Source organism: Zeus faber (genome assembly GCF_960531495.2).
Source record: "Zeus faber genome assembly, chromosome: 16".
NCBI lineage: Eukaryota > Metazoa > Chordata > Actinopteri > Zeiformes > Zeidae > Zeus > Zeus faber.
This window is the reverse complement of record NC_137202.1, coordinates 27865663-27878001: the sequence shown is the minus strand read 5'-3', so window position 1 is coordinate 27878001 and position 12339 is coordinate 27865663. Positions and strand designations below refer to the sequence as shown.

At 47.8% G+C, this 12339-nt stretch overlaps 1 protein-coding gene across 1 annotated transcript; it reads left to right on the top strand.

Moving 5' to 3' along the window:
* Positions 1 to 241: 241 nt before the first annotated feature.
* msh6 (mutS homolog 6 (E. coli)) lies at positions 242 to 12334 on the top strand (the record flags this gene model as incomplete). The annotated part of the gene is made up of 10 exons (XM_080016566.1): positions 242 to 519; positions 1444 to 1646; positions 2732 to 2910; positions 3151 to 5698; positions 6904 to 7190; positions 8075 to 8192; positions 8417 to 8506; positions 10007 to 10161; positions 10359 to 10558; positions 11575 to 12334. The coding sequence occupies 10 exons, from the start codon at positions 242 to 244 to the stop codon at positions 11654 to 11656; spliced, it is 4140 nt and encodes a 1379-aa protein (XP_079872692.1). The 3' UTR covers positions 11657 to 12334.
* Between the last annotated feature and the right edge of the window lie 5 nt (positions 12335 to 12339).

The following is a 12339-nucleotide window of genomic DNA, read 5'->3' as shown; positions in this document are numbered from 1 at the left end:
TATAATTATAATGATGATTATGATTGTAATAGAATCATTTGTAGTATATTTGTACGTCATTAGTACTTTGAAGTAGTATTTTCTGTTTCCGGGATTCTTAGCGAAAGTTTGAGTCACGTGGCCAAACGTGGCCACGCGGGTTCGTTCTCCTCGCTTGTGATTGGCCGAAGCGTTTAGCCCCGCCCACACGCTGCTTTCCCGCGAAGTGAGTCGGCGTCGCCTCCGGTCGCGCAGCGGAGCCATGGCCAAGCAGAGCTCCCTCTTCAGCTTCTTCTCCCGGTCCCCGCCGCCGGTGTCCACGCCGCCGGTGTCCACGCCGCGGCCCGGCCCCTCTCCCGCTGAGGGAGACGCTCCATCCTCGGGCCAGGGGACCAGCTGCTCCCCGAAGGAGGGAGCCAGGCTGGAGCCCCGGGCCGGTAAGAGCGCCAAGGCGGCTAGACCCAAAGCACAGGCCCCGAAGACCGCGAAGGGAGGGCTGGACAAGCTGTTCGGTGCCCGCACACCGACTCCCGGGGAGAGGTGAGGACCGAGCGGGCTCCATGTGCCGTTAGCTCCGTGTTTCACCGTGAAAACGTGGTTTCTCCTGTTCGTAAGAAGCGCCGACCCGCCATGTCCACTAGTGCTCTCTGTGATCTAGCTAGCTCACGATGCAGCCGAGTGGAAGGGTCTGGAAGCTACAAGGAACTCACAGGGAGCTGTACATAATAAAGTGTGGCAGGATCGTGAATGAAAAACCTGCACATTTGAACAATAGAAAGCTGAGGAACTGTGACACAACTGAATAAGTTTAATAAGTTGTATTAAGTAATGAGTTATGCCAGGTTGGTTGCGTTAAGGCTCTCTGCGGAAGGGGGAGTACCCTTAAAAGTACTAGTTCTCTACACAACGTCACCCTAGTCAAAGGGAAAGTACCACATGGATTTCTACGTAAGTAGAAGTATTCTTCACTAAGTACTTGTTGTTAAATGTATTTTAAATATTCAAAGTAAAAGTACTTGTGCCAGTGTCCTAACACAGCAGTCTATAATACTTCATAAAGTACTACCGAACCTTGCTCTGCAGATGACGCTAATGCATCTACTGAATGTACAATAAAATAGTAAAGAATGATTGATGATCAGTTTGATAGATCCAGTCCCTTATTTTTTATTTTATTTTTTTATTTGTTATCCTTATAAAATAATTTTGCTTTGAAATGTCATGGAGTAAAGCTGAATATACTTATTAAGTACAGATACTGGTACACCACTACTCCCTCGCTCCTAGCCCAGGAACTGCATCATCAGTTCTGCTGTTATTTTTTATTTATGAAATAACACATAATAAAAGTGAATTGCATCCATTCTTTATAACCAAAATATATTTTACATTAAATTAGATATCCACGCAACACATCTCCACCTCTCCAAGTCAAAATATCAAACTCTTCTTTTCTTGTTTCAGCCCGAAATGCTCATTCAGCGCCGGGTCCCTGGTGTGGGCCAAGCTGGAGGGCCACCCCTGGTGGCCCTGCATGGTGGTCCCACAGCCCCTCAGCGGGCAGCAGATGAGGGGCCGTGGCCGTGACCAGCGTGTGCACGTGCACTTCTTTGATGAGCCGCCGACCCGGGGCTGGGTCAGCAGCCGCTACATCAGAGAGTACCAAGGTGAGCAGACGGCCAGGGTGGAGATTAGGCAGTGAGAGGAATGATCGTGGTCCAAGTATAATATTTATTTATTTATTTTGATGAAATGCATTTTTCTTGTTTGATTTTTTTTTATCTTGCTATATGGTTGCCTTCCATTAATACAAAGCACTTTGAATTGCATTTTGGGTATGAAAGGTGGACCTGCAGTTTGTTGAAAAAATACATCTAAATTATTGTGGCAGTTATTAAATTGATCAAAGTTTAAGACATTAAAAAGTCGAGAGAGAGACTGAGAGTGAGAGAGAGAGAGAGAAACTTCTCAACCTTTATTCATTCTTTAACCATCAAGAACTGCTGAAATAACTGTCCTGTGACGAGCTGTGGAATGACCAGAGCACAGCTTTTTGTTACACACAACCACCAGCAACCCCCCTCTTTGGAGAACCACCTTACCATGTTTTGGTCTTTAAACAACTAATCATCATTACTACTCCAAGAGGGAGAATCACCACGGGTGAGACAAATAAACATAGAAACAAACAGCATATACATGTAAAAACATAAACATCGAAACAAACAACAACATGTACATGGAAAATTAGAAACAAATGACATGTACATGGAAAAACATAGAAACAAATATGTATATGGAAAAACATAAACATAGAAATGTCAGACGACAACATGCATCGACAAAACAGAGTTAATTATGTCCAGGAAAATTGGAACCACAATTGGGCACGTGTGTGTGTGTGTGTGTGTGTTTGCCCGTCCCCCGGTCCGTGGGTGTATGGCACTTGTCCCAATTAGTTCTGGTGTATGAGGTCGGAATTATAATGTAGCGCCGTCAAGCAGCGGAAAAGGCCCACGACCGTATAAACACGCCACGACCGAGAAAAGCTCAGAGCACCATGCCCCACACACACACACACACACACACACACACAGATATTTTGACTGTATGAATATACTGTATATCGGCAAGTTGACATATGTTTATATGTTGACATAGTGATAATTTGTTAAGCATGTTGAAGTGTTGATGCTGACATGCTACTAACATGTTACTAAAGTGTCACCAACGTGTTACTGACGTGCTCCAGGCTCCGGCAGCAGCGACGCTAAAAGCGGGGGGATATTCTTCAGTGGAAAGCCTGTGATTCGTCGATCGATGGAGCTCGCTGATGTAGTGATGATGGAGAGTCCAGAGAAGAGGCTTCAGCTGCCGCGCTGCACGGACCCCTCTGATGAGGAGGAGGAGGAGGAGGAGGAAGATATGGAGGTGATAACTCTTCTATTAATAAGGAATCCTGTTTGTATTTAATTTTCCATTTTATTTATCAAGGCCACGGACCCCATTCCATCAGATTTATTGTTAGATCTGATTTAATGTCTACTCCAGTTTGGATCAAAAGCAGAAAGTTTGCATTGACAAGAAGTCAAAATGACACTCATACGGTCAAAATGCTAAAATGCCAGAAGCTGAACTTCTTTATTCTTCTATCATTATTTCTTCTCTCAGCTTGACAAGTCGCTGGTTACTGATGAAGACGTCTCTGATGAAGAGCAGGAAGAGGAGGTGAAGACCTCCAAACCCAGTCGGCGCTCAGCTCGCGCTGCCACCGAGACGGGAAATAAGCCTAAGCGTCGTCGCATCGTGGTCGCATCGGACAGCGAGGGCTCGGACGAAGAGTTCAAACCGGAAAACGCAGCTTCTAGCAGCGAGGGCGAAGAGGAGGAGGCGGTGGCGAGCAGCGAAGAAGAAAAGGAAGAAGAGAGCGAGTCTGAGGCAGGAAGTCCCGTAAAGCCTGTCAAGCGCAAGCGTCCAGCGGCCAAACCAGCCACCAAGCCCGTGGTGGCTCCCACCGTCACGCCCAAGCGAGCACCGGCCGCCGTCGCAGCGGACACCAAGGCACGACTGTCGGCCTTCTCTGCCCCCGACGGCTCCGAGGGCCAGGTGGGCGGAGGGGGCGGATCCTCTGCATGGGACCATGAGAAGCTGGACTGGCTGCAGGATGGCAGGAGGAAGGACGCACGGCGCCGCCGCCAGACGGAGGACGACTACGACCCCACGAGCCTTTACGTACCGGAGGACTTCCTGAACCGCTGCACGCCTGGCATTCGCCGCTGGTGGCACCTCAAGGCGCAGATGTTTGACACGGTGCTCTTCTACAAGGTCGGCAAGTTCTACGAGCTGTACCACATGGACGCCGTGGTCGGAGTCAATGAGATGGGCCTCACCTTCATGAAGGGCACATGGGCCCACTCGGGCTTCCCAGAGATCGGGTTCGGACGCTTTTCTGACGTACTGGTCCAGAAGGGCTACAAAGTGGCTCGGGTGGAGCAGACTGAGACACCGGAGATGATGGAGGCTCGGTGCAAGTCCATTGCCCGGCCCACCAAGTTCGACCGTGTAGTGAGGAGGGAGGTGTGCCGGATCATCACACGGGGAACGCAGACCTACAGCGTCCTGGACGGAGCTCCGTCCGAGTGCCAGAGCCGCTACCTGCTGAGCCTGAAGGAGAAGGCGGAGGCAGACGCCTCAGGTCGCTGCCGCACCTACGGCGTCTGCTTCCTGGACACCTCGGTCGGACAGTTTCACGTCGGCCAGTTCCAGGACGACCGCCACTGCTCTCGATTACGCACCCTGGTGGCGCACTTCGTCCCTGCCCAGGTGCTCTTTGAGAAGGGGAACCCGTCTGTCGAAACACGAAAAATCCTCAAAGCTTCCCTGTCTTCTGCCATGCAGGAGGGCCTCAACGCGAATAGTCAGTTTTGGGACGCTCAGAAGACCCTCAAGTCCTTGGCGGAAGAAGATTACTTCAAGGAGAGCGTTGGGAACGACGAAGCGGTCGGTGGCGTTCTTCCAGCCATTCTGAAGAACATGACCTCTGAGAGCGACTCACTGGGCCTCACTCCGAAGGAGGGCTACGAGCTGGCGCTGTCCACTCTGGGGGGATGCATCTTCTACCTGAAGAAGTGTCTGGTGGACCAGGAGCTGCTCTCCATGGCCAACTTCATGGAGTATGTCCCGGTGGACGTAGAGGTGGAGAAGGCGGCTGACCCTGGCGGATCCTTCTCCTGGACACGTCAGCGCCTGGTCCTGGATGGAGTGACCCTGACCAACCTGGAGATCCTCCAGAACGGCTCAGGGGGAGTGGAGGGAACGCTGCTGGAGCGCCTGGACACCTGCTCCTCACCGTTTGGAAAACGGCTACTCAAGCAGTGGCTCTGTGCTCCCCTCTGCAACCCCACGTCCATCGGCGACAGACTGGACGCACTGGAGGACCTGATGGGCGTCCAGGCCCAGGCCACCGAGGCCACTGAGCTCCTGAAGAAGCTCCCGGACCTGGAGCGCCTGCTCAGCAAGATCCACAGCTTGGGCACGCCTCTGAAGGGCCAGGACCATCCTGACAGCCGTGCAATCCTCTACGAGGAGGTCACCTACAGCAAGCGCAAGATAGCAGACTTCCTCTCGGCCCTGGAGGGCTTCAAAACCATGCAGGAGATCGTGTCTGGCTTTGCCACCGTCTCTGGGGACTTCCGCTCCAAGTTGCTTCAGCAGGTGGTGAACCTGAAAGCGGACGGGGAGGGCGGTCTGTTTCCTGACCTCTCCGCCGAGCTCCAGCGCTGGGAAACGGCCTTTGACCACCAGAAAGCCCGTTCCACCGGGGTCATAACCCCCAAGACGGGCTTTGACCCAGAGTACGACCAGGCACTTGATGCGATCAAGCGCTGCGAGCGGGATCTGCAGGACTACCTTGACCGGCAGAAGAAGAGGCTGGGCTGCAAGAGCATGGCCTTCTGGGGAACTGGACGGAACCGCTACCAGATGGAAGTTCCAGAGAGCGTCTCTGAGAGGAACGTCCCCGAGGAGTACGAGGTGAAGTCCACCAAGAAGGGCTGGAAGCGCTACGTGACCCGGGAGAGCGAGCGGCTCTTTTCGGAGCTGCAGGGCTTCGAGGAGAAGCGCGACACTTCCCTGAAGGACTGCATGAGGAGGCTCTTCTACAACTTCGACAAGAACTACAGGGACTGGCAGGCGGCCGTGGAGTGCATGGCTGTGCTTGGTATGCACCAGAAACCTTTTACATTTGTTTTTTTATATGGAAAGGCTTCATTTAAATCAGGACTATTCTAGGGCAGCCCCCTGAAAGTCGACGAGTCGAATCATCAGTTGAAAACCAGTCAGTCAACTGATAGTCTTTTTTTCGGTCAGTGTGCATTACAATAACAAGATAAAACAAATAGAAGCTTACAAAAATGCACAGTAATAACTTTTCAATAAGGAGCCATCTCCGGCGATGGAGAGGTAGGAGAGAGGTCTCTTTTGATATAAGAAAAAATTCTTCTTGGACGAATATACATACATAGTGAACTATTCTCCTACACATGAATACTATTGCAAGTTAGAAAGAAGGTTATATCACCTAAATAAATAGAAAATCAATTTTCCTAATTTCTCCGATACAGTTAACAGTATTGGTAATGTCAGAGCTTAACAATACTACGGTCTTTAGTAATTTAACCAGCTGAATCCGATTTAACTGAGGCGGGTACAGCCATAGACTGGTCAACTGCCGCCCACGTAGTAACACAGACCGACGCTTTGGCAATGAACTGTAGTTCCATTAATTTCTGAAATACCTGCAATGCTTAAAGTACCAACGGAGTGTGTTTATGAAAATAAAACCCGAGAGAATATTATCTAGAAATGTGTTAGTTTTAAATCGTTTTTTTGTAAAATGGTGAAGATCATTTGAAGAATACGAAGGTGGTTGAAATCCAGGTTTAAAATCTGGCCCCAGAAGAACACCTCAAGGCAGCAACTCATTTCTCAGACTCATTACAAATGTTCTTATTTCAAATGTATTTCTTTTTCCATTATAGCGTAATTCAATTTACTCCTTTTAAATAGAACAAAAGTAAACACCCGGTATGAAGCTGGTGGTTTTCTCCAAACTCATTTCATTTTTGAGATTCACACAAACCGAAATAACTTCATAATCTAAAATGATGTCCTTCAGAGGAGCAGAATGCTGAATTTTTATTTCCACCACGTCGAGTCGCGCTGCAGGTCCAGTGTTACTGTTTTTTAATCATTAAAGTATTTTCGTTTTCTTTCTTTCGGTTTAAAAGGAGTGCTAAAATATCCCATTTATATGCTGATGAATTCTCATTTAGATAGGAAGCTGAAGGATGTTTGTACTTCCACAGTTTGTTATTCAGCACTTTTCTCCTAAAGTTTTTTTTATTTTTTTATTATTATTTCCAGACGTGTTGCTGAGTCTCATGCGCTACAGCCAGGGTGGAGACGGCCCCATGGCCCGCCCCCAGGTGGTGCTCACTAACACGGACGGGCGATTGGAACCCTACCTGGACCTGCGAGGGTCCCGTCACCCGTGTGTCACCAAGACCTTCTTTGGCGACGACTTCATCCCCAATGACGTCTTCATCAACTGTGCCGGCGGCGAAGAAGACGAGGAGCAGGGCGACGCCCGGGCCTCGTGCGTCCTCGTCACGGGACCTAACATGGGCGGGAAGTCCACGCTCATGAGACAGGTGGGGAACCCAAGCAAGAATAGATCTGCTGTTAAGATAAGATAACACTTTAATAACTGGATTGAGTAGGGACTCAGCAGTACGGCGGTAGATTGATGTTCTGAAATGAGTAGAGGCAGAGTCATGACATGGAAGACATGTCATGTCTTCCATACAGACTTCCAGCTCTTACCCTCAGGCAGGAGGTACAGGCTCCCATAGCATAGAAGGAAAACACTTGCAGGATTTTTTCCTAGAGGCAATTGGGATGATAAATGTTGTGACAGCGCGGTTTGGCTGGACCCCGAAATGGAACTGCAGGCAGCAACACATACAGTCCAGTATCGACGGCAATTTGAAATTTTCGAGTTCCGATGGAATGTAGCATCAGTTCGCGACGTCTAAAACGAGGTATGATTTTCCGAGTTTCCATCGAACGTGGCATCTGCTGACGTGATGACGCATGACGTGAGTTTTCCGGGTCCAGGTGACAGGCTGCGTCTATATTTCCAAAAAGAGCAAAAGAGATAAAATATCAAACGAAAAGCCCCGCCCACGTCAAGCAGGTAAGGCGATACACAAACACATGTTCGGCTACTGTCGGTCAAATTTAATCGGTTTTTCACCAATTCCTGCTCCAAATGTGGATCGATATGGATGAAACTTGAACCATGAGTTGTCTGAGACATCCCGGTTATAACGAGACCTCAACCGTGTCCCTAGCTCCAGCGGTTGTCTTGTTCCAGATACCTTTAGCCTATTGTGAAGGATATATTTATTAAGAATGTGTTTATTGATAAGAATGTGTTTATTGATAAGAATGTGTTTATTGATAAGTATGTATTGTAGTAGGAAGTGCTTGAGCATTATCAGTTGGTACTTATTGTTTCCTGCTTCCTGCTCAGTGTGGCCTGGTGGTGATCCTGGCTCAGCTGGGATGCTACGTTCCTGCCGAGGCGATGACCTTCAGCCCCGTCGACAGAGTGTTCACGCGGCTCGGAGCCTCCGACCGCATCATGGCCGGTATGACCTGAGACCCGGAAGGTTTTCAAGGATGGAAATGTGCTTGAAATTTGATCAAGAGCCTGGAAAGCACCGATTTCATTCTATTAGTCTTAATTCTTGTGAGATGACAAAACATATTGATGATGTCAATGTACTGATGCAGTGCTGGAAATAGTTGGATTCTGAAAGCGCTGGAAAAGTGCTTGAATTCCACCTTGTTTTTTTCCACTGGTTCTACGCAGGTGAGAGCACATTCTTCGTGGAGCTGAGCGAGACGGCGAGCATCCTGCACCACGCCACCAAGCACTCGCTGGTGCTGCTGGATGAACTGGGTGAGACTTGATCTTCATATCTGATTCATAATAAATCATTTTAGCCGTTGTATGACAGAGGTTCTGTTTCAGACCTCACATCATGTTACAAACAAAATGATTTAAATGTAGGCATTATATTGTTTCCTTCTAATAATAATAATAATAATAATAATATATTTTAATTGGAATATTAACCACATAAATTCAAAAGGGGTAAATTAGGGTGTTGTAAATCTCCAGGGGGGGGAAATCTAAAGTTCAATTTTGCTCAGAATCACTGAAAGAAAGTCTGAAAGAGGTCAAGATGGAAGGTCCTAATACGACAGGAGTCTGGATTTATTCTGAAGGTTACTTTAATGATAATGACCGTCTGGCCGCACATTATCCTGCTTATTACACACTACTTAGCAAATGTACAGTATATACTGTATACTGATCATCCACGACATTTAAACCAGGGAAGTGAATAACATGGAGTGTGTGTGTGTGCGTGTGCGTGTGTGGCAGCAAGTAAACAGTCAGTTGTTGAAGTTGATGTGTTGAAGCAGCGTAAGGATCTGAGCCACTTTGACAAGGAGCACATTGTGATGCTGGACGACTGGGTCAGAGCATCTCCACAAGCACAGGTCTGGTGGCTGTTCCCGCTCTGCAGTGGTTACTACCAAAAGTGTCCAAGGAAGGACGAGCAGTGAACTGGCGACAGGGTCATGGGGCCCAAGGCTCATTGATGCACGTGGGGAGTGAAGTCTAGTCCGTCTGGTTGGATCCCACAGAAGAACTACTGCAGCACAAAGTGTTGAAACAGTGAATGTTGCTGTGATAGAAAGGTGTAGAACACACAGTGCATCGGAGCGCTCAGAGCGTCCATGCTGACCCCTGTCCACCCCTGAAAGCACCTACAATGGACATGTAAGCGTCACAACTGGACCATGGAGCAATTGAAGAAGGTGGGGGTCTGATGAACCACCTTTTCTTCTACATCATGTGGATGGGCGGGGTCTTGGTCCGATCAAATTGAGCATCTATGGGATGTACTCTAACAACAAGCTCGATCCATGGGGGCCCCACCTCCAACTTGCAGGACTTAAAGGATCTGATGCAACGTCTTGGTGCCAGATACCACAGGACACCTTCAGAGTCTGGTGGAGTCCATGCCTCCACCTCACAGCTGTTTTGGTGACATTAGGGGGAGCTTCACAATATTAGTGTTTATTACTAGTGGTTTTATAACCAGTCTCGTTTAGCTTCCACTGTGAAACAACATTCACAACAACGTATTGAACTATTGTCCTTCATATGAATACATTATTTACTGTTATTTATGTCAAACTGGACATTTACGTTAATGGTGAAATGTGACGCTGAATGGGTCATTGAGTTCCATTGTCGTTTCCATGCAGCGTCACCAGATTAACAGAAATAACTGACCGCTCGCTGGTTACCACAGTTGACCAATCAGAGCAGAGTATTCCACAGAGCCGTGTAACGCCGCCTGCTGGCCGCTGTCTCTCTCCTCAGGCCGAGGGACGGCGACCTACGACGGCACGGCCATCGCCAGCGCTGTGGTGACGCAGCTGGCGGAGAAGCTGCGTTGCCGCACGCTGTTCTCCACCCATTACCACTCACTGGTGGAGGACCACGCCCGGCGTCCTGCCGTGCGGCTGGGACACATGGTGAGGATCAGGGAGCTGTTGTTCATATATTTTAATTTTCTTTGATTTTTGGCTCAACAAAATGGCCAGACTGACAAATAACATTGATATAGACAAAAGTTATTTGTCTACATTTAATGAAGATTAATATCGATGAGTCTTCATATTTCCCATGAAAGAATGTCATGAATCATTATTAATATTCTATTACGATCAAGGCTTGCATGGTGGAGAACGAGTGTGAGGACCCCAGCCGCGAGACCATCACCTTCTTGTACAAGTTTGTGTCGGGGGCGTGTCCTAAGAGCTACGGCTTCAACGCGGCGCGGCTGGCCGCCCTGCCCGAGGACGTCATCCAGTCGGGACACAGGAAGGCACGCGAGTTCGAGAGGAGCGCCACCGGCCTCCGGGTCTTCAGGTGCGAGTTCAAATCCATCCACGATTTACTGAGGTAGCACTACAGAGTAGACATAGAAATACTGTGTTTTGCGGTCAGAGGACGCCTCGTGTGTATCCGTCGTCCATAACCCCAGTTCAGCAACCTGGCTACGCTGCTTTAGCTAATTCATAGCGGTCGAATCTTGGCATCCTCTGGTGGCACACCCGTACATAGAATGCCAGCTTATGGCATTATTATTAATATGATGAATGATTAACATATATTTTATCTTACGGAATGCCACATTAAAATGTTGTTTCCATCATTGAGAAATGGTCATACACCACCTGCTGTGCTGTAGAGAAACTGCAGTGGAAGGAAAGAGTCTGGAAAACCCTTTTTAGTCTCATGTCACTGATTTTTAAACAGGATTACAACAACAAATCACTTTTCTTTTGGATTACATTTTGCAATCGCTGCAGTTCACCAAGAGCACGTATGTACGGCAGGTTGCCAGTAGGAAGCGACGAAACTTCCCGTTTCTAGTCTCCTACGTTGGTGTGACTACAGCTAAAAGAGTTGACTTTTTTTCAGTATAACACAAAAAACTGTTTATTAATAGAGAAAAGGTGGATTTAGGGGCGGTTTGGCCGACCTTTCTCAGTCATGGTTTAAAATGCACTAAGACACTTGTCTTGGTTAAAAAAAAAAAAATCTGATTTCCAGAAGGAAACTTGAGCTCATCTAGGTCTCGGGCAGAGGGACCTGACTAATGACTCAACTCATCTGAAGTTAAGCTAAGACGGTCTCAGGAAGGCATTTTTTAATTTAAGTAAGGTTGGTTCTGTCTGATTTGGATGAAACCTTAATGTTCGGGTTTTAGAGAGGAGGGGAGGTTTTGCTGTGAAGTTTCTCAAAGCGGGAACCGACTGGTCCTTTATTGCAACATCACTGATGTTGTCACAGGAAGTCGATGCAGCTCCGTCTCGCTGCATTCCATGACTGTCGACTGTCGAGAGGCTGTGATCGCTGAGCTTTTCTTCTCCTCCTCACAGGAAGTTGTGCCAGTTCGCTGAAGACTCTTCTTTGGGAAAAACTCATTTCGCCTCGTTGGTTCGGGCCATCGCCGACCTCTGAACTCTGCCTCCACTTCCTGTTGGTTTCATCTACTTCCTGGTTCTTTGTATTAAAAAACACAAAAAAAAAACCCCAAAAAAAACACTACTGTAATGATCTAATAAAGTTTATTTTTAAAAAATGAGAATTTTATTAACTAGGAAATTAAACCCTTTAAATTCACACTAACTACATAACGGTTATTGAATAGTTGACAATATATTACGTCTAGATGTTGCGATACATGCATATGGAGCCGCTGAGGCGGGAAGTGGAATCTGAGACTGGGAATCGAACCGCTCGGCCTCGTAGCGGCGGTTAAAACGAGGGAAACGTGGAAATCTTTTGACCCCGACCTCATTTCTCGATGGAAAACTGAGATTGAGGTTCAGAAAACACCGTGTTCCCCTTCGACAAGGACATGGGGCTCGGAATAAGGTTTCATTAAAACATTGCCCCGCCCGACCACATTGTGTTGAGACCGTCCGGGCGGGACCCAAATATCTACAGCGTCATAAAAACATTTCATAAATAGTATAAAAGTCCTAACATCCCAACTTCCCGCTGAAGTAGAAGCACTTCCCCCAAAAACCCTCGACCAGGTTCGATATCTCAGCGTCAAAATAATATAAAAAGCGATTTGGCTCGAGTCTCGTGACAGAACTTCTGAAATATTCTTCAAATATATTGAAGTGAATTGCAAA